The sequence below is a fragment of the Pectinophora gossypiella genome, chromosome 27, assembly GCF_024362695.1.
Source record: "Pectinophora gossypiella chromosome 27, ilPecGoss1.1, whole genome shotgun sequence".
NCBI lineage: Eukaryota > Metazoa > Arthropoda > Insecta > Lepidoptera > Gelechiidae > Pectinophora > Pectinophora gossypiella.
In genome coordinates, this window is record NC_065430.1 from 4,757,170 (window position 1) to 4,781,159 (window position 23,990).

A 23,990-nucleotide genomic window follows, 5' to 3' on the forward strand; every position below is an offset into this window, starting at 1 on the left:
GGGTCATATATGAGTCATGAGCGATATCATGTGCCCACTTTAGAACCCTGTCGCACTATCATATTTGACATTTAATGAGACTTACGGTTCAATTTGTCAAAAAAGTTAATGTGACATGGTTTCAAAGTGTATATTTATGAGTGCCCGTGACCGTACATGGTATACATCAAAGAATAGTAGAAAGAGGTTGGAAGAGACAAGGGAGCGCGCCGTGCACGCCATATTCAAATTCAAAATTCAAAAATATATTTATTCAGTAGGTAACATAGTTACACTTTGAATAGTCATTTTTTACATAACGAACGTCACATCCGCCTAAAACTACTGCAGCTTCTCACAACCTGTATAGCCGGGAAAAAGAAGTTGCAGGAAATACCTCGGCACAGGGCCCTAGACGTTCCTTAAAAAAATAAATAAACATTATGTGCCGGACGACGCCCAGAACGATCTCATAGTTTAACAAATTATTGTAAATAACTTAGATTTTGAAATAAAGATATAGATAGTTAAATAAGTATAGTTAAGAAAATATTGTGATAACGATTGTATGTGATATTATTATTTTTGTTCCAATAAATTACACTCACCTCATTCGCGGCGCCGTCTCGTCTTAATGCGCGCAAGGCCCACTAGTTGCGAACCGTAAAATCGTATATGACTAGGGCGAGACGGCGTCGAAAACACACACAATTCGCACACCTCGCAACTCGAGGTTTATTTTTAGGAAGGTCGCAATAGGACCTTACACAACATAGCTTAGGTACAGACACAACTGTACAGAAATGAATCTTAAATAGTTGTTTTTATTTAGAACCAGCATCCCATAGAACATAGCGTGCGGTTTACAGTCCCGTACATTGGTCCTTCGAGCCGGATTACAGCCGGATAGAACATAGAAGATTCCGAATAACAGTCGGATATCGAAAACATAGTTCCGAACAACAGTCGGAAAACCTATAGTACAACTCGGATAACAGCCGGGTATAGTTAAATCCCGGGTAACAGCCGGGATACAGGAGTGTCTGGACAACAGCCAGACACGACACAGTATGAAAACCAGGAGTATGAAGTCGACAGAGATGGAACGGCCATCAACAGAAGACCCACCGGTCACCAACACAGCAACTCCCGCAGTCGCGGCCGCCGCCGTCACAGATAGAATAGATACAGCAGCCCCGCTGGTTACAGAACAGCCTGGTGGTGGTAGTACCGAAACATCTACTACCACTGGGACCAGCTCGGGCACCACAACGACGACGACGGGCACAACAGACGATACAGATAGGACTACGGGGGAATCCAACACAGAAGATAGCGTACAGAACGAGACGTTACGACCTGGATCGGTGGTCAGAGCCCCATCAGCGCCACACTCTACAGCTTCAAAGAAACGACGCCTAGCCTTACTTAAAGCAAAAGAGGAACTCCTGAAAAAAGAAGTCGAACTGGCAGCAGCACGCATCGCTACGTTAGCCGAAGAATCCGACGACGACACAGACATAGAGATAGCAAGTGTGAGCGACGTACGCACACGCACAAAGACGTGGGTGGACCAGCACTCAACGCTGGCCCCCCCGCTGCCCACCAACATAGCACCCTTAACTATAACGGGTGAATACAGAACCACAGTAGAAGAAAAACCGTCGCAAACTCAACACAGTCACGCGACACCTATAAACAAGGGGGCAAAACACAGCATAGCGGCACCCACTACACAAGGTGGATGCATCTCAACTCCCGTCACGGCGGGAGAACATGTGATCGCCAAACAACCATCGATAGAAATTACACAGTTAGCACAAGCGATCACGTTAGCTGCGCGATCAGCGTGTCCCACACCGCGCAGCACCTTCGAGCTTCCAACATACAGTGGATCTCACACAGAATGGCTGTCTTTCTACGCAGCCTACACAGCGACAGCTCCATCCTACTCCGACCAGGAGAACTTAGTACGCCTGCGGAAGAGCCTGAAGGGAATGGCGAAAGAAACGGTTGAAAGTCTTCTCATGTACAACGCGAACCCCACCGACGTAATGAAGACACTACAGCTTCGATTCGGCCGCCCCGACGCTATAGCTCACACCGAGCTCGACCGCCTCCGAGCTCTACCGCGCCTCAGCGACTCAGCCAAAGAAGTATGCGTATTTGCGACGAGGGTAAACAACATTGTGGCCACACTACGCGCCCTCCGAAAACAACAGTACCTGTATAACCCCGAGATAACTAAGCTCACTATAGACAAACTGACACCGACAATACGCTATAGATGGTACGACTTCGCGGCTGAGCAATCAGAAGACGACGCCGACCTACTGAAACTCGCAAGGTTCCTCGAACGCGAGGCTGAACGCTGTGGACCGTACGCGCAACCAGAGCGCGACACAGCTTCATCACAAACACAGCGGACAGCACCCGGCGCCGTCCAAATTCGAAAACAGACACAACAGCGTACTTACTCCACGACGGAAAAGGATAAGACAGCGTGCCCCGTATGCGACAAGACGGGACACACGGCGGTAAAATGTCAACAATTCACCGACGCGAACACAGACAAACGATGGGAAATGGCAAAAAACAAGTCACTATGTTTTCGATGCCTCACTCGACGCACTCTCAAACATGAGTGCAAAGCCCGAACATGCAACACCAACCAGTGCAACCGCACTCATCACCCTATGCTACATTTCCTGAAAAGAGAGGTCCCCGAAGAGAAAACAGAAACAGTCAGCACGGCATGGACGACGAGAAGAACTCACACCTTCTTAAAAATCCTCCCTGTCAAAGTCTCCGGTCCACAAGGCGATGTCGACACCTTCGCCTTACTCGACGACGGGTCCACAGTCACCCTAGTCGACGCCGACATCACCAACCAAGTCGGCATAAAGGGACCGAGCGACCCGCTACGCATAGAAGCCCTCTCAACCGACATAGGAGTCAGGAAATCACAGCGTGTAACACTCACGCTACACGGGGCGACTAACACCTTCGACACGCATGCCCGGACGATAGAAAACCTACAGCTCTCACCGCAACGCATCGAAAACGACGACCTCACCGAGTGCCACCACTTGTCCGACATCGCTCTACAACTAGTCTACGAGGCGACACCGAAGATACTAATAGGACAGGACAACTGGGAGCTACTCCTCGCCACCGAAACAAGAAGAGGGGCGCGGCATCAACCGGTCGCCTCCCTCACCCCTCTCGGCTGGGTGCTACACGGCGCACACACGCGCACTATAGGACATCGAATCAACTACATTACCGCACCCACACCCGAAGATAGTATGGACGAACAACTTCGTCAGTACTTCGCCATCGAGTCTCTCGCTATAGAACAGAAAAGGCCACAAAGCGACCCCGAACAGCGTGCGCTCAACATACTCGCCGAACGCACTACACGTAGCGACGACGGTCGTTACATAACGTCGCTACTGTGGCACACAGACAACGCGTCTATGCCCGACAACTACAATAACGCGTACAACCGCCTACTGTCTACAGAAAAAAAGATAGATAAAGATCCACTACTTAAACAGAAATACAACGAACAGATGGAAGCGCTTATAGAAAAGGGCTATGCCGAGCCCGCTCCGAGTACCAAAACAGCCAATAGAACTTGGTACTTACCTCATTTCCCCGTTCTCAACGCAATGAAACCGGGAAAAGTACGCGTCGTACACGATGCCGCAGCTAAAACGCAAGGTGTATCACTCAACGACTACCTGCTCACCGGTCCCGACTTACTACAGTCTCTACCGGGGGTACTCATGCGCCTCCACCAGCACAAGTACGCCGTGTCCGCCGACATCAAGGAAATGTTCATGCAAGTCAAGATACGTGAACAAGATCGGGACGCCCTCCGCTACCTCTGGCGAGGCGACAATAGAGGCGACACGACTCCCCGAGAGTATCGCATGACATCACTCATCTTCGGAGCAAAGTCATCACCTGCGACAGCAATCTACATAAAGAATAGCAACGCCGAGCGGTACAAAGTCACAGACCCGGACGCGTACGACGCAATAGTCCGCAATCACTACGTCGATGACTATCTACAGAGCTTCGAGACAATAGAACAGGCCGTAGCTACGTCGAACAGAGTACGCGAGATACACAGCGAAGCACACTACGAGCTACGACAATGGACCTCAAACTCGCAGGAGGTTCTCACAGCACTCTCGGAGCCATCGACGACAACTCAGTCAGTCTCACTCGACGAAAACACGAAGACCGAACGGATACTAGGTCTCATCTGGAAGCCGTACAGCGACGAGTTAGCCTTCAACCTCGACCTAGCACGTCTGCCACAAGACGTGCTAAACAGAAAACAACCCACCAAGCGTGAGGCGCTCAAAATAGTCATGTCATTGTTCGACCCTCTCGGTCTCGCTTCGCCTGTCACATCTAAGGCGAAACAACTCCTTCAAGAAGTATGGAGAAGAAACATCGAATGGGACCAGCCGATCGACACTGACCTCGCCGCACAATGGACGGAGTGGATAGAACATCTCAAGAAGCTAACCCACGTCGCGATACCCAGATGTCACTTACATTACAGCGACGCTAGTAACATGCAACTACATGTTTTCGTCGACGCTAGTGAAACAGCCTTCGCCGCCGCGTTATACTGGCGCATACAGTCGCCGGAGGGACACGTGACTACATCACTGGTCTTGGGGAAGGCCAAAGTCGCACCGCTCAAAGTCACGTCAATCCCACGCCTCGAACTACAAGCGGCCGTCATGGGCAGTCGTATGGCCGCGACTGTAATAGAAGAACACGATCGAAAACCATCGTCAGTCACGTATTGGTCCGATAGCCGCACAGTACTCACCTGGCTAAAAACGGGCGCTCGCTCGTACAAACCGTATGTCGCACATCGAATCGCGGCAATAGAGGAGGTCAGCAAGCTAAACGAGTGGCGTTGGGTTCCAACTAAACTCAACGTCGCCGACGACGCGACCCGCGATGTACCAAGTGACTTCGATGTACAACACAGATGGTTCAGAGGCCCGGAATTCTTACGTGACGACCCAACTACGTGGCCTGCGGAGAAGCCACCACATATAGAAAACACCGGCGAAGAGAGACTGCACTATACAACACACAGAAGTGTCACCACAACGACACTAACAACAGCGCTCCCGGACAGTAATAGATTTTCGAAATGGGAACGCCTACTGCGAGCCACCGCTCGCGTCCTTCAGTTTATAGCTCTATGCCGCCGCAGCGCTGACGAGAAAGTCAACTACAAACGTACGGCGAAAGTCAGAGAAACAGACAGCACATGGGGGCGAAAATATAGAACCGCCACGCCCCGGCCTACAAAACAGAGGGACGACAGCTACAGAAAATTCATCCCACTAGATGCCCGATATAGCAAGGAGGCCGAAGCCCTCCTAGTGCGCGCCAGTCAACAACAGTCGTTCAAGAGCGAAATAGACACTCTGCAGAAAGGGGGCAACATACCCCATTCGAGCCGACTACGTCCTATCGCGGTCGAACTAGTCAACGGCGTGATTCAACTTAAATCACGTATAAACGCGGCGACGGACATAACACCACAGACACGAGCGCCGGCGGTCATCGACGGCGACAACCACGTAACAAAACTATACGTGGAGTACATACATCGACGCCTACATCACGCGAGCGTCGAAGCTACGATCAACGAATGCCGCCAGTACTATTGGATCCTACGCTTGCGTCCAATCGCACGTATGCTCATACATAGATGTCTGCCCTGCCGCATACGACGGTCGACACCACCGCGACCACCGACGGGTAACCACCCGCCGACCCGACTAGCGCACCATCAACGCCCTTTCACATACACTGGGCTTGATTACTTCGGCCCCCTCACGGTCACAGTGGGCAGAGGGACACAGAAGAGGTACGTCGCACTGTTCACGTGCCTCACAACACGCGCCGTACACCTAGAAATCGCCGCCTCACTAACGACAGATTCGGCGATTATGGCACTACGACGCATGATCGCGCGCCGTGGGTGCCCTACAGAAATTTGGTCCGACAATGGGACGAATCTACAAGGCGCCGACAAGGAGCTTCGCAAAACTATAGACAGAGCGACAGAAGAAGAAGCCACACACAGAAAAATCAGCTGGCGTTTCATACCCCCCGCCGCCCCCTTCATGGGCGGAGCATGGGAACGTCTCGTGCGGAGTGTGAAAACGGCTCTATACACCGTACTAGAACGAACGAGCCCGTCCGAAGAGGTCCTACACACCTTACTCGCCGAAGTGGAATACACGGTCAACAGCCGTCCACTCACACACGTCTCCGTGGACCCCGCGGACCCAGAAGCACTCACTCCGAACCATTTTTTGCTCGGCGGCACTGCCCGCGAGGGCCCGCCGGGCACTTTCGATGACAGCGACTTATCCAACAGAACCCAGTGGAGAGCCTCTCAACGACTCGCCGACCTATTCTGGACTCGTTGGATGCGAGAGTACCTCCCCGAGCTCCAAAACCGGCGGGAGCCACACGGCGAAGGAACAGTAAAAATGGGTGACGTCGTGCTCATTACCGACAACACGCTACCACGAAACGTATGGCCCCGCGGAATAATCACCGCTACCTACCCTGGAACGGACAACATAGTACGAGTCGTCGATGTCAAGACGAAGGGGGGGACACTTAGAAGACCCGTCAAGAAATTATTGGTTCTCTACTCCCCGCAACCCCCACCAATCGCGAACCAATAATTCTCTATATAAGAAAAAAATGGCGCCGAGCCGCCACACAACTCGCTCAGCCACGGCACGAGTAACATCTCCGCTCAACAAGTAACCGCTTCAACCAATCACAGCATGGAGCCTGATACAACCTTCGAAGAGGCGGCGCGAGTGGTGGAGCAAAACATGAAGACGCTGGGGAAAACAATCGAAGCGGCCAAGAAAACAACAGAAGAGGCCGTCCGAATTCGCTCCGCCCCCCCGCCGCCGCGCCGCTACCTCGGCCCTCGCGTCCGCTCCCGCGCGACGCAAACAGAATCGACGAATTTTCTACGCGATCTCCAACGGAAAATAGAACAATTGGAGAGGGAGATCATCTACCTGAGAGCGAGCCAACTTCGAGGCTCTCCATATTCTCGGGACTACTTCACTTCCGACGCGACAATCTGCTACTACCACAAGAAATTCGGAGCAGAGGCTCGCAAATGCCACCCTCCATGCACATGGGAGCTTGAAGAAGGAGTAGAGGGACGCCGCCCGCACAACAGAAGAAGGAGTATGTCGACGTAGACTCCAGCGCCGTCAACATACGGCGGGAGGAATGTGCCGGACGACGCCCAGAACGATCTCATAGTTTAACAAATTATTGTAAATAACTTAGATTTTGAAATAAAGATATAGATAGTTAAATAAGTATAGTTAAGAAAATATTGTGATAACGATTGTATGTGATATTATTATTTTTGTTCCAATAAATTACACTCACCTCATTCGCGGCGCCGTCTCGTCTTAATGCGCGCAAGGCCCACTAGTTGCGAACCGTAAAATCGTATATGACTAGGGCGAGACGGCGTCGAAAACACACACAATTCGCACACCTCGCAACTCGAGGTTTATTTTTAGGAAGGTCGCAATAGGACCTTACACAACATAGCTTAGGTACAGACACAACTGTACAGAAATGAATCTTAAATAGTTGTTTTTATTTAGAACCAGCATCCCATAGAACATAGCGTGCGGTTTACAGTCCCGTACACATTAAATATTGTTATACAATTGAGTAATTTAGCTGCATAATGGTGCTAATTCCTGTAAATACCATCTAATTTTATTTTAAGTTATATCTGTCATTTTCTTATCCGCCGAAAAGGAAAGGGACGGGTAATCGACAAGCATAAAATTTATGGAACACACGTCAATTTTAAGCACAAATCTAAACCGTCTAAAAATTTTACGTCCGTCAATAACCCGACACAGTTAAGTAGACAGCACGTCAAACGGATTGCATACCAGCGACGTACCTTTTGATTCGCCCGGGTTATTCATTCATTTACTCATTCTTCCTAAAATTAAGAGCTGTGAATCATCCGTCCCTTTCCTTTTCGACGGATACGAAAATGACGGATATAACCTAAAATAAAATTAAGCGGTGTCTGCAGGAATCGGGGCCATTATCAGTTCTTAGACAGTTAATCCCATGCATTCATATAAGTATGAGCAAATAGTTCATACATCAACTTTGCACTCCACTCGTCCGCAAACATTACGACGCACGGAGCTCCGCGATTGTATATTAGAAGCACGTATTGTGCATTATAAACTACAGGACAAAAAACTAAATATCGACTATCACGCAAGGCACCTCCTTATCACAGGAAAGCTAAAAACCTTAGTATGATCGGCTATTTATCGAAAAAATATCGAAGAGAACCGGCGACAGCGGTTCCCATACAAAATGCTTTCCAACCTCTTTCTTCTATTCCGTGGTAGATATACAATGTATACATACATGCTTGAGGCGATGTGCTGTCATGTTTTTTGGGATATTTGTGACATGCATTCAATATAAATATTGGTGCTGATTTCTGCAGACACCTTCTAATTAAATATATAATTATACAAACACCCTGTCATTTTAAAATGAATCATTGAATGAAACAATAACCCGACCGAATCAAATAGGCATTTCGCTGTCTGCCGGAATCAGCACTATTACTACTCCTAATTATTTAAAGTCCCCGTAGCACGGTACGCACATGTCGCGCGACGCGATAAGGGTGAACATCAAAATGTCAAGTTTGGTGGCGAACTTTCATATTATTTTTTCGTGAAAAATTCCTTCCTCCTTCGGATCCTTTTAAGAAGAATAAGAATAAAATAAATTTATTGCCAGTAACAATTTGGATCCTTTTTCATGTCGGAACCCAATTTTTCACGAAAAAATAATTTGAATGTTCGCCACCAAACTTGACACATTTTGATATTCACCCATAAACGAACCAACTCCATCGTTCTATCGACGCGCGTTGGTCCCGGTTACAAGTTACTGATTTAAATAAGTAATTGTTACATGAGCCATGTCATGTTTGGTGGCTCAATAATAACTCTGACTCTAAGGTTGATGAGGTCGGTAATCCACCTCACAACCTACACGACAGAAGAAAATCGACGTGCGCGTACCGTGATAGATAAGACTTCATTTTTATTTATCACTGTTTATGTTTTTTTAGGCTCGCGGTTGACTACAATCTCACCTGTGGTAATTTTTTTAATTAAAAAAAAATACACTGCATTTTTTTACCAAACATAATATGTTTCGCCAAACTGCAAAACAGTTTGTTGGCGAGCTTAAACTTAAGTGACGATGTGGTCTAGGGTGGATCATGATAACTTAGAAATTTTGCCAATTATAAAAGTGCAAATATTTATGAAAAGAAGTTTTTTTTACTAATATTTTACAAACATTTTCACCAATAACACGTTTGGTAGAACTGTAGCAGAGAAAATACATTTTTATTTTCTTATTAATTACATTTAAAGCTTGATTTTTAAGCGATGAATTGTTTAATTTCTTTTAATGACTGGCTTACTATAGACGTGCCGTCATAGGCATTCACTAATAGGCCAATAAAATGAGGGCTGTGCTCCCATCAGGTAGAACATATTTTTATTACCAGTAGAACAGACCCCGCGGCACGGTGCACGCTATCGACGTAAACGCGACATATTTATCGTTGGCATAAGAGAAAAGTCGGTGAAGCGTAAGTACTTAGTTCATCTTGCGACGGATGGACGTCTAATAAACCCAATTGGAATGTAGTTTTGAACTTATATTTTGTTATGCGACATATATCGCGCTTCGACTAATAGACGCTGCATGTTTAATCTATATTTTTATACTTGTTTTTTTTACAACTATAAAAGTACTTTATGTAGATTTTCATGAGAGTGGTAGAAGCGAAAGTGGTGTGTTAGGATCCGATATCTCTGCCTCCCGCAAAAAGTGGCAGAAAAAATGCCTTTCGTCGCATAATGTCCCTTTCGCAAAACGTTCCTTTCGCAGAACGTCCCTTTCGCAAAACGTCTCTTTCGGAAAATGTCCGTTTCGCAATACATCCCTTTACATACCTAATCACGAATCAATAAATAATAATCACACTTACCATACGGGTTGAGCAGACCCATTGCATACGAGTACACCACACCGCGCACTTGAGATTATATATTCGTATCTAGGGACATTTTGAGAAAGGGACCTATTGCTACCCGGGGACATTGTGCGAAAGGGACATTTTGCGACAAAGCCAAAAAATGTAGTGTAAAAACCCAAAGGCAACTCCGGTCTATACTTTCTCTGAGAATTGCACCTATCGGTAGAAATCGCGGGTTTCTTTTACTACACTTGTCACGTCTACGTCGATAGCGTCACCGTGCCGCGGGGTCTGTTACAGCACGAAATAGAAGGGAGGTAACAAAGATTATTAAAAAAAAGTTCTTACCCATATCTGAGCCGTTATGAAGAAAGAAAAATATGGGTTTTATTTATCTTTTATACACATAGACCAGCAAGCAACTAGACATTGGCCCCGAATCCTGCAGACACCTCCTAATTTTACTTTAAGTTATACCTGTCATTTTCTCATCCGCCGAAAAGGAAAGGGACAGATGATTGTTGAAGCATTTCTTATTGGCTATATGCGTCAAACAATGGTGCTTCTTATCGTGTGGACTGTGTGGTGGAATACCAACCTCATCAACCCTGGTGTCACGGTTATTATTGAGCCGCCAGAGGCCCCTGACATGGCTCATGTAACGACTACTTACTTACATCAGTAAGTAATAACCGGGACCAACGGCTTAACGTGCCTTCCGAAGCACGGATCATCTTACTTTCGGACAATCAGGTGATCAGCCTGTAATGTAAACCAAACTAGGGATCACAATGTGATTTTTGTGATATGTCCCCACCGGGATTCGACCTAGGGGCCTCCGGATCATGAGTCCAACGCTCAACCACTGGACCACGGAGGCCGTCATGGTGCTGATATCAGTACACACTATCTAAGGAAATGACTGAAAACTAGCGCTGGATGGCGCCATAGCATGGCTCCATCACAGCATAAGCTAAGCCTTTTATTTTCTGTTTATTTCTTTTTGCCACTATTCGTAATATTCATAATTACCTAGTTCTTATATAGCAAACGTAAATTTTTACTGGCAATAAATTTATTTTATTCTTATTCTAAGTTTATTTTAAGTTATACCTGTCATTTTCTTTACCGCCGAAAAGGAAAGTCTACCTTGCTTGCTAGTCTCTGCCATTAACACATGTTATTAAAAAGTAAATTTATGATAAATACATGCACAGTGTATGTTTTATTGCAATATTTTAAAACATTGTATTGCAGTTACATTAGCACCTGTATTTTACAACTTAATTCTATCAAGTAGAATCTATTTGCGGACATGGGAGCTTTCCGGGAAGCGGGAATTTTTGTGATATGAAACCAGCGATATACCATATACGAACATAAAAAAATATTTATAAGTAATAATTAAATTAGAAACGAAACTCTTTAGAATTTCAATTAAAAAAAACACGTGTTGAGTTAAATTATAAAGATTTTGGAACATTTACTTTATTTATAGGGTAGTTTGCAACTAGTCAAATCAGTTACTTTTTACTAAACGTCAAAACACTATCAGTGTTACTACAAAACACAAACTAAAAATAAACTAGGTTTGAAATAGTATTTCGCACCACGAAAGAAGTCGGCGGATTTTAATGAAACTAACTTGACAAGTCATAATAGTTCTATGCAGAATCTGCGACTTTAGCGCCGCGGCCTTCTGGACTTCTTTCGTATACGGATTATATTTTAAACATAGTTTATCTTTTAGTCTTTGTTTTGTAGTAACACTGTATGGGTTTTGTATGAAACAGCAACTTGTGACATCATACAAAATGTCGCACTTACTATTATATTTTTCTTTATTAAAATTCATAAATAAGTTAAATATTAAAAAGGATACGCTTTTTTATCACCTTTAGAGCTGTCTTTATTTAGTAATCATAATTTCTTATTTTATCTTTGACCTACAAAACTACCCAATTAAAACTCATGGAACACCCACTGTTTTCTTAATTCTTATTCCTAAAATTCGAACGAATAGGTATTTATTTATTTTTTTATATTCGTTATGATACAATCTTAATTTTTCGAATATATAGATTTTTTTAAGTATATTAATAATAAAAAAAAAATAACTCGCCTCCTAGAAAGCTCCAAGTGCCGCCTCTGTGCATTGAGCCTTTAACTATTGAATTTTTAACGAATTAAAATTGAATTATTTATTAATTTATTATATAAATTAAACAAATAAAAATAAAATATAAAAGCGGTGAAAATGTGTTTAAGTATTTCGTGGCTAATTTTGCTAACTGACGTCTCTATATCTTTCGCTAAAGTAATTTGTAAGACACAATTCGAAAAGGTGCAAATCAGTTTCTAGAATAATTGCAAATACGTCATGTCGCAACATCACCGACAATTTGACAGCCAAGCAAAATTCAATCGAATTTATTGATTTTGATTTTGACGTGAACAAAAATACGTTAAGGAATAAATTCATAAAGAGTTCTTATCATCAAATAATTCGATTGAAATTTAGAATAAATTCATAAAGAGTTCTTATTATCAAATAATTCGATTGAAATTTAGAATAAATTCATAAAGAGTTCGATTGAAATTTGCTTGACCATCATATATTTAAACACATGTTAAACGCTTATTTCTTATTGGTAAGACTTAAGGGTCGGTATACTGGGTGTTAGTGACACAGCCCTCGGCGGAGGGGGAGGCGCTTGGCGCGCTCCCATGGGCGCTGGGCCCCAAAGGGCATCCGCCGGCGGGGACGCGGTATTCAAATTCAAAAATATCTTTATTCAGTAGGTAACATAGTTACACTTTGAATCGTCAATTTTACATAAGGAACGTCTCATCCGCCTAAAACTACTGCAGCTTCTCACAACCTGTATAGCCGGGGAAAAGAAGCTGCAAGAAAAACCTCGGCACAGGGCCCTATACCTTCTTTAAAAAAATAAAAATAAACATAAAATATTGGTATACAATTGAGTAATTTAGCTGCCTAATATCAGTTCTCAGACAGTTAATCCCATGCATTCATATCTTCTAAATAATCACTAACTTTATAATAACCTTTTTTGGAAAGTTTTTGTTTAACTACTGTCATAAAACAGTTGAAAGGCAAATTCTGAATGTCAATGGGAATCTTATTGTAAAAACGTATACATTATCCCCGCCGCAGGGCGGCAAGGAGGAACACCGTTGGGTTTTAGTGGGTATACCGGGTGGCGACACCCGGGGAGTCCCACATAATGATATGCGTAATGCATTTCCCAACGTTAAAAAAAAGAGGTGTTAGTGACACAACACAAATTCCACTTGATCAACTCAGAATCATGGTCTGAATCCTCAAAGTTTTCGTTACGATGTCACTAGCACCCTGTATATCGCGCCGCGCGCGTCACGGTTGTCGTGCAGACCGCAGATGTAGACAATTCTACACACAACTACATATTACCTTGACAAGCTCCTTGAGTCTCTCCCTGTTATACACACTGCCTATTTCTTCACCTAAGAAATAGTCCAATAGCTTGCTAACAGGAAACGCTAGAGGCGCTGTGATTGCCATTACCGCCTGTGGATATGAGAACATCGAATTATTATTATTATTTGAGAATTGTGAGGGCCGAACTTCACTTCAGGGCCCCGATACCGACCCCGCCGGCGTGGTCGACGATTTCCCTCATTCAGCGCTTATCGCTATCGACCCGCTAGGGTCGATTAATTCTTTCAAATATTTTTCCTCTCAGACGACGCCCTGAGCCGAGGTTCGCGCCCAACTGGGCACCCTCAGGCCTGTTGTCTTAAACGTTGTACCGTTGAGAGCCTTCAGCGCTCCCCATTTGTCCGGCCAAGTAATTAATGCCATCTGCGGCAAATCACTGATTGTACTGTATCTATCTTCATCTGTGTGAATCTGTTTTGTATGTTGTGTGCAATAAAGTATATTTGATTGATTGATTGATTGATTGATGTAATAAAAAATCCAAACTCACCTTGGTAACCATGATACTCTTCGCCCCTACCATAAGTCCGTGTCTCGAGCATATCGCTTGAGGGGTAATCTCGCCCAAAAGCACGATCGACAAAGTCGAAAATATAACCGCGAACAAACCCGACGTCAATTCATCCAACAATATCGTGAACGTCGAATTAACAGCAACATTCCCAAGCAGGATACTACACAGCAAGTAATTCCCGTGGTCTCGAACTGGCATTATCGCTCGAGCGTATTTTCTTTCCTGCTCTGTGCCAGTGTTGGAGATAATTTTCAGCTCGGTCCTGTCTAAAGACATCAGGCCTAGATTTAGCCCGGAGAAAAGCGCTGAGAACATTAGGCATACTAAAATCAGTATCAGAGACACCCATAATGGAAGAAGCTTGTTGTGTGTTGCCAACATTTTGAAGGGCTCTGTCCCCTGGTGCATGTATTTATCTTCGTCCTTGAAAGGGTCGACCACGCCCGCCTTCAGGTTTTTAGCGCAGATGTACAGTTTGGAGCCCAGCATCGGGTGGGGGGCGACGATGTCGAAAAGAGCGCTTTTCGGTGTGATCGAGTCGGGTTTCACCTGTGGGAGAGTTTTGAGTGAGTTCGAGAAATCATTGTAAGGGCATAACCCTTAAAAGAGGCTGATCCTCATTACGAGCACACCAGGACGCTTTATACTAAAATCTCACTGTAACGGCCTCTGTGGTCCAGTGGTTGAGCGTTCGACTCACGATCCGAAGGCACCGGGTTCGAATCCCGGTGGGGGATATTACAAAAATCACTTTGTGATCCCTAGTTTGGTTAGGACATTACAGGCTGATCACCTGATTGTCCGAAAGTTAGATGATCCGTACTTTGAAAGGCACGTTAAGCCGTTGGTCCCGGTTACTATTTACTGATGTAAGTGAGTAATCGTTACATGAGCCATGTGAGGAGCCTTTGGCGGCTCAATCATAACCCTCACACCAGGGTTGATGAGGCTGGTAATCCACCTCACAACCCACACGATAAGAAGAAGATTCTTACCGTGTAAAGGCGAGTCATCATCATCATCAGCCCATTAACGTCCCCACTGCTGGGGCACGGGCCTTCCCTATGGATGAATAGGGAGATCGGGCCTTAAACCATCACGCGGGCTCAGTGCGGATTGATGGTTATTAACGACTGCTGATGCAGCCGGGACCAACGGCTTTACGTGCCTTCCGAAGCACGGAGGAGCTCGAGATGAAAACTTTTTTTTTGTGGTCACCCATCCTATGACCGAGGCGATCCGTAAGGGCGAGTGTTGGTGGTTAATACGTCCTTCTCGGTTCGACAAGAGCTGCGGGTACAAGTCGCGTCCGAGTCAAAAATGTCTTCATTTTCTCTTTGTAAGAATGAGATATTTGTATAAAATATCGGAGTGTGGAGTGAGCTAAAATACTTACTAAGTACTCCCCTTTGATTAGAAACTTGCACGGTTCGCCATACTTCTGCGCGTCGTATGTGAACGCGATCATGGTTCGCGTCGTGAGTCCCTCGCCGAACAATCTAGAACAAATAAAGATACATAATACTTCTCGCATATTCATTCATTCAAACACAAACACGCAAACCCTACAAACACGCTCGCTCACACACACACACACGCACGCACGCACGCACGCACGCACGCACGCACGCACGCACGCACGCACGCACGCATTCACGCAAGCACGCACGCACGCACGCACGCACGCACGAACACACGCGTACACATATACACACACACTCAAGAGTTGTTTTTTACCTAAAGCTGTTGTATATTTCTATTTAATGTCCTCTAGCCCTCGTTGACAATTACTTCCGCACAATATCCCAGGAAGAGGAAATGACTGGAAACCAGCGCTGGATGGCGCCATAGCATGGCTCCGTCACAGCACAAGCTGAGCCATTTCCTTTTGCCCGTTCGTAATTACCTAGTTCTTATAGAAAAATGTAAACTGTTACTGGCAATAAATTTATTTTATTCTTATTCATAACGTCGCTCTGTAAAAAAATCCCCTAATAGTTGCGGCTTTCGAATACATCCCGCTTAGGGACGGCACTGAAAAGTATCAGCGTCGGAAGGACGTAATATACGTTCCCGACGACCCGATTACTCTTTGCTAAGGGAAGAAAGAGATAGAAAAGAATCCTCACCTCAGAGTAACTCCGGAGTCCGCCAAAACACTGGGTATGCTGTCTTCAACGATTTTGGGTTCTTTCTCTGAGTCCTCTACTCTTAAGCCTTCGATTCTAACGAAAAACGGATCACCCTTCACACTGGTGAAATCATCTGCAACCGCTTGCCTTTGTTTCCGAATCTTAATCAACGCGTCTTCATGATTTTCAGCGACATTTATAGGTTTTATAGCATTTACTAGATGTTCTCTAGCTTTTACTATATCTTGACTAGTTATTAATACATCTGTTGTATTTTGTTTGCGTTCCATTCTTGGCATATCTTCAATATCTATGTTACTTTTCAGTACAACATCCTTAACTACTTGACGTTTTTCAATAGATTTTTCTATAAAATCTACACTTTTAACATTATAATTGTCTACAGTATCCCTATTGGGATACTTTCCAGAATATTCTTTGACATTTTCTATACCATCCACATTGGTATCATCAAGAAATTCTACATTAACAATGCTACGTTTTCTTCTGTTTAAAACATTCGCTTTAACATTCCAACTTTCGAAGGCCTCTTTGCCGTCTATATTAAAACTATCATCTTTAACTTTCCCTTTATAATTTTGCTTATTAACATCAACAGCTTTCACATCTTTATTGCTATCAACATGATTTGCTTCAAATATATTGTTTCTCTGGACGTTATCATCAGTTATATCGTTAAGGGGTACATATTTATCTTTTATAAGTACTTCTATGTCGCTTCGCTCGTGTCTGGAAGGTCTAGCGACACCGGGGAGCTGGTTAACATCGATGTCGTGAGAGAGATCTGCCCATTGAGGAGTGAGTGTCTGAGTGTCTTGGCTGGCTTGCCTGTAGACAAAAGGTTCTGTGTACTATTTAGAAGATAGAGAATACAACAATACAGTGTAGACATCGTAACGAAGACTGAGGAGGATGATTCCAGTGTATTTTATTACATTTTTATTAATAATATTTATTTTATTTTATTTATTAGGACATTGATAATTTAAATTTTATTTGATTTTATATAATTTAATTTAATTTTAATAATGGAATCTAATTTACTTATAATTATGGATATTATACTGAAATAAATAATTTGAATTCTGTTGATACCAAGTCGTATTCTGTTGGTATCAATTAATCTGAGTTGATATCAAGCAGAATTTCCTGTCTGAAAATTCATGAAATTTTAGTGTTCATTTTAATTATTTTCAGTACCAAACTTTCGCTACGTTAAATTCCACTTGATATTAACTCAGAATAATGAGCCAAATCATCCCCCTCAGTATTTGTTATGATGTCACTTACACCCAGTACAATACATGCAAGTAGCCATACAAGTAGATAGGGTGTTAGTGACATCGTAACGAATACTGAGGGGGATGATTAGACCATGATTCCTGTCGGAAAAATCATGAAAATATTAGTGTTTTTTAAATAATTTACTGGTCCAAATTTTTGAGACGGACCTTTACATACATTATAGACATTTCTACGGACATTTGCGCATATAAAAGTAAGTGCGCAATGCAAACAAATGTCAAATTGCTTTCTTAGATGAATTGCTTCTATGTGGCCATTTTAATGCCCCAGATCTAAAACAAAATAAATAAAACTAAAGGAAAACCATTTTATTTTTCTTATTTGACTTATTTATTTTTAATAAATAAAAACGTAATAATAAAGTTGTTTTTAGTGTTGTGTCAGGGGCCTATGGCGGCTCAATAATAACCCTGACACCAGGGTTGATGGGGTTGGTATTCCACCTCACAACCCACACGACAGAAGAAGTGTTGTATTTATCATAAACTGCCTATATACGTCCCACTGCTGGGCACAGGCCTCCCCTCAATCAACCGGAGGGGTATGGAGCATACTCCACCACGCTGCTCCACTGCGGGTTGGTGGTGTTTTTTTTTTTTTTACGGCTAATAGCCGGGACCGACGGCTTAACGTGCCCTCCGAAGCGCGGAATCATCTTACTTTTTCGGACAATCAGGTGATTCAAGCCTGAAAAGTCCTTACCAAACAAAGGACAGTCTCACAAAGTGATTTCGACAATGTCCCCATCGGAATCGAACCCGGACCTCCAGATCGTGAGCCTAACGCTCTTACCACTAGACCACGGAGGATGTACATACAAATTCCATGATAATTTCGTGTTTTGACGTTAAGTAAAAAGTAACTGGTTTGACTAGTTGGAAACTATCTTATTATTCCTTCATCATCATCAGCCGTACGACGCCCACTGCTGGGCATAGGCCTCCCCCAAGGATCTCCAGGACGATCGGTCCTGCGCTGCCCGCATCCAGCGGCTTCCCGCGACCTTCACCAGATCGTCGGTCCACCTTGTAGCGGGCCTACCCACTGAGCGTCGTCCGACAGGTGGTCGCCATTCCAGAACTCTTCCGCCCCAGCGGCCATCCATATTATTCCTTATTCTATGCCAATGGTCATAAATCCGCTGACGTGGAATGATATAAAATTTTTATAGTAATCGTATGTGAAGGATGTTTGGAAGTACAAAAGTTGATTTATTATAGCAATGTGGAGTATACACAATAACATACCGTAACGACCTCCGTGGTCCAGTGGTGGGTTCGATTCCCAGTGGGGACATATCACAAAAATCACTTTATGATCAACATAACATAACATAACAAATACTTTATTGCACAAACAGGAAAAAACAAAATACAAAACAAAAGAGAAATAGAATGAGTACAATAGGCGGCCTTATTGCTAAGTAGCAATCTCTTCCAGGCAACCTTCTCTAGTTTGGTTAGGACATTACAGGCTGATCACCACACCGTGCTTCGGAAGGCACGTTAAGCCGTTGGTCCCGGCTATTAGCCGTAAAAACACCTCCACTTATATAAAGAAGCTCAGAATCGTCTGCCTGGATAAAATTTGTTATTGTCGTATCATGGGTGTAGTACGAACCTTACGCGAGCATCTCGTGCACGATCATTACGTCATCCGTGAAACAGTTGGACTGGGGCCAAATGGTCTCTCGTAAACACCGTCTTTGAATTTACTATCTCGCATCTCTTAGAGACTTAGAGCCATGGTAGCCCAGTTGGTACAACGCTTGCCTCTCACTTTGAAGTCGTCCGTTCGAATCCAACACAGGCGTAAACCAATGATAGCCGAATTCGTTTTCGAATTCATGTTTGGTTCATAAATGATTATCAAGTGCTCAACGGTGAAGGAAAACATCGTGAGGAAACCCACATTTCCGAAAAAAAGATATTATAATTTCATTTTTTCCTCAGCATTGCACCCGAGCGAAACCGGCGCGGGTCGCTAGTGTATTATAATATCCCCGTTTCCCCGTGTTCTACGTTCAGAGGGGCGCGTTACACGTATCCAGGTCAAGGTTCACTTCCGGTTGTACATCCGGTATCCGGTTCTGTATTGTGAATGTTTTAACTGTCCTGTACTTGTTTTTTTATAGAACCGATCCGGAGATCCCGGGTTCGAATCTCCGTGAGGACATATCACAAAAATCAAAATGTATGATCTTTACAATACAATACAAATACGCTTTATTGCACCAAAATAACAAGAAATAATTACAAAAAGACTCTTAACTAAGTAAATGGCAAATGGCGGCCTTAACGCTTAAAGCGATTTGTTCCAGACAACCATAAGGTGAGGATTGCGGGTACAAATAGGAATCTATCTGGGATAGGGAGGGATCTTTAGTTTGATTAGGACATTAAAGGCTGGTCACGATTGTCTGAAAGTAAGATGATCCGTGCTTCGGAAGGCACGTTAAGTTGCGAATATTATTTATGTGCGTATGTGTGTTATGTTCGTCAAAATGATCATAAGGTGGTGGCGGACGTTCTGAAGTAAAAGGGTTTCACTGAGGACAAGTCGCGGCGTGAACCACGACCCTGGTGTTAGGTTAAGTATTATGACGCTTTCGTAATACAGATATAATACAGCGCCATAACGGAAGACTCGGCCGAAACCCTCCTATAACTACACACAAAATTCGTTAGGCCAGCTTTATTGTGTGCCGTGTGACCGGACCTTCAAGTCGAAGTTCGGTTTCGCCAGCCACATCAGAGCCCACCACAACAACGAGCCGGGATAGATATTTAGGAGTCACCGTCGCCGGATACGGTTTGGACGACATGACGGAATACAGATATTGGCCCCGATACCTGCAGACACCGCCTAATTTTATTAAGTTATACCCGTAATTTTCTTATCCACCGAAAAGGAAAGCTAAGCAAAATTTGTGATGATGATCGAGCTCCGTACCATCTTTGGTTTCTAAACAATTCTAATTTGTTTTATTTGTTTCCATAGCTACAGAGAAGTGTAATATGTATCTGTAATATGATACGTGAGTTATTGATCTATTGTTTTTGTTTGAACATTTTAGCTATGCTTATCTGTTTAGTTGTTGAGCATATTAAAAAAAACTGATTCGCCATCTTTAAACCGGACCCGTTTCCACAGGGCCCGCTTCATCATCACTAATAGGGTATTTGACTGGGTCATAGATAAATTATAAAACGCTAACCTAGAAATAGAAGCCAGTCTAAGATGATCACATTTTACTTTTCGAATTAGTTTCTGAACTGCCTATATACGTCCCACTGCTGGGCACAGGCCTCCCCTCAATCAACCGGAGGGGGTATGGAGCATACTCCACCACGCTGCTCCACTGCGGGTTAGTGGAGGTGTTTTTACGGCTAATAGCCGGGACCAACGGCTTAACGTGCCCTCCGAAGCACGGAATCATCTTACATTTTCGGACAATCAGGTGATTCAAGCCTGAAAAGTCCTTACCAAACAAAGGACAGTCTCACAAAGTGATTTCGACAATGTCCCCATCGGGAATCGAACCCGGACTTCCAGATCGTGAGCCTAACGCTCTAACCACTAGACCACGGAGGCTGTTCACAGGACAGGACAGGACAGTATTTCCATACAAATTCCAAAGTAAACTTTCGTTTTGACGTTTTGTAAAAAGTATCTTATTTGACTAGGTTGTCAAATAGCCTATTTAAGAGCCACGCTCTTGTCGGTGCAGCATTCTCCATGCTACTTTTTTAGGGAAAAACAGGACTGTAGTTTCCCTCTTGCCTTCCGTAGTACTCTGTCTGACGCGAGTGGGATGGCGCCAAGAGTAGTCTATTACAAAGCCGTACTAGCACTCCTGTCCTCCGCCTGTGAATAATACTGACAGTGATTGCTGCCCTGTCAGTTTCCAGGTTACAGTCCCTGAGACTCGCCTGTTCCGTCCTGCATAGCCGTACCGATGGCTCCTATCTCCGCCTCTGCAACCGTTGAGGTCTTCACCCTTGCTCAGGGAGCAAAGGTTCTACGTTATACCTCGTACGTATGGGAACTCAGCCACCATCTCATTTCGGCCTGAAGTAAGAGGCGCCCACCCCTGCGGCAAGAACGCGCCGAACAGAAATTGCCCCAATGAAGGGCAGAGAAGATGACTCTCCGGTCAGTCCCTCCAGCAAGCATCCAAGTCGGCACGCCATCTCTTTCGAGATCTACCACGACGCCTGTACCCAAATTCAGTAAAAAGTAACTGATTTGACTATTTGAGAACTATCCTATTATTGAATGATTGATAGAAAACTAAAGAGAGAACAGGAGAACTAAAGTCACCGACATAGCTTCGAGAATTGCAAAGCTGAAGTGGCAGTGGGCAGGACAAATAGCGAGGAGAACCGATGTCCGCTGGGGCGGAAAGGTTCTAGAATGGCGACCACGTGTCGGACGACGCTCAGTGGGCAGGCCCGCTACAAGGTGGACCGACGATCTGGTAAAGGTCGCGGGAAGCCGCTGGATGCGGGCAGCGCAGGGGCGATCGTCGTGGAGATCCTTGGGGGAGGTCTATGCCCTATATATTAACGTGAATTCATGACGTATTGTTTTCGTAAAATATAGCTATGTTACGATATGTTATTACCTTGTTCAGTGTCTAACTAATAAAATCAGATTTATATTATGTATGGCAATTCTACTCTTTTATTATAAAGTGGTACAGTTTGTCAGTTTGTTTGTGGGAAGTAATCTCTGAAACTATTGAACATTCTTTCACCAGTAGAAAGTTACATTTGTCCTGAGATACCCCTACTTATAATATAAACCCTTATTTCTGATGTTTTTACATAAATAAAAAAGTCTTTAAAAGGCTATATTGGCTAGTTTTTATATAAAGGCTTATATTATTATTATTATCCCTACTTATAATATAAACCTTTATGTCTGATGATTTTACATAAAGGCTTATATTACATTATTATTATCCCTATAATAATACTTATAATTGCATTCACAGCTAAGATCTGTTACATCAGCCATATAAGAGTGCATCATAGGCGTTCCTAATTTGGAGACTTGTCACCATGGCCGAATACGGTTGAAATGATATAAAGCTATATACCTATAGTATAATTGCGAAAGTAACTCAAGTCTGTCTGTTATGCTTTCAAGCAAAAACTACCATATCAATTTTGATCTTTTTCTTCTTATATCCTGACACCAGGGTTGCTGAGGTAGGTAATCCACTTCACAACCCATACGATAGAAGACCGATTTAGATGATGAGTTAGGTGAGTGAAATGTAGCCAGATTGCCCTATTTGGAGGCACTGGAATGCAATCCATTAGGCCTTTTAAATTTTCTTGTAGTGTGTTTCTATGTGTCTGTGTGTAATGTGTGTTGTCTGTGTGAAAAGTGTGTATCTTTTTATAGGCATTGCCTGAAATAAATGCTTATTTTTTGATAATTTTTTTTTTAGAGAAGAAGGTATATTGCATTTCAGGTCACCAACTGAGTAGTTTTATTCAATTTGCGCATTATATATATTTTTAAAACAAATAACTAAAATATTTGTTATGTAATTAAAACAGAGCTTTGAGAAATATAAAGATGACAGAAAAAAATATTAATATTAAAACAATAATATTACACTTTTCATGTAACATAAAAAACGTGAAGTAATACAATACAAATCTTCAATAATTAAATAAAAACGGAGAATTAATTATAGTTTGGGTACTTACATTTGCTGCTTGCCGCGTGTTTGGGAAACGACATCATTTTTGGGGTCCAAAAACAGGTCTTCGCCTTGGTGCACCCACTTGCCACCGAACGGAGCATTCTTCTTCTCAGAATAATGTAGACAGAAGAATATCTTCCCCTCTTTATTAGGAACAACCACCTCAATTTTCGTCACCCATTGATCCGTATATATTTCCTTTAACTCATAATTAGGACTTATCACATCACAGTTACCACCTCTAAAAGCTTCCACGGGACTTAATCTCCAAGAATAATGCCCGAGAAACTCACCACCGCGCACGTTCAGTAAATATTTACAATTTTTTTCAACACAATTTTTATCCTCCACTTTCGTAGACACTATCCAGGGAGCAGGGCCATGGTCCTCCACTGCGTATGTTTGTAAAATTAAATGAACAATTAAACCACAAGTCCGCAACACACTAAACACTGATGCCATTTTTTCAAAGACGTAGAAGCGAAAATAAAACAAGAAAATCGTATTCTATAGCTATAACGACATGTTTTCACCGATTGACAGTTCGGCGGCAATTGTTGCCGGAACTGCGGCAGATGTGAAACAAAAAATGTTGGCTATATCCGGTGTGGCGTATTTGAAAACTTTTTAAGAATGAATAATTCATTGCAAGCAAAACAATCTTA

General features: G+C 43.6%; 1 protein-coding gene across 1 annotated transcript in view; it reads right to left on the bottom strand.

Annotated features, from left to right (window-relative positions):
• LOC126378815 (unextended protein-like) overlaps positions 1-23,879 on the bottom strand; it is a 50,814-nt gene extending 26,935 nt beyond the window's left edge. Inside the window, exons 1-5 of the mRNA XM_050027232.1 lie at positions 23,330-23,879; positions 16,275-17,126; positions 15,542-15,644; positions 14,122-14,694; positions 13,584-13,700 (exon numbers count right to left, since the gene is read on the bottom strand). Of these exons, the coding sequence (XP_049883189.1) occupies positions 13,584-13,700; positions 14,122-14,694; positions 15,542-15,644; positions 16,275-17,126; positions 23,330-23,787 (2,103 nt within the window). The 5' untranslated portion in view covers positions 23,788-23,879. The remainder of the gene's footprint in view (positions 1-13,583; positions 13,701-14,121; positions 14,695-15,541; positions 15,645-16,274; positions 17,127-23,329) is intronic.
• Positions 23,880-23,990: the final 111 nt, after the last annotated feature.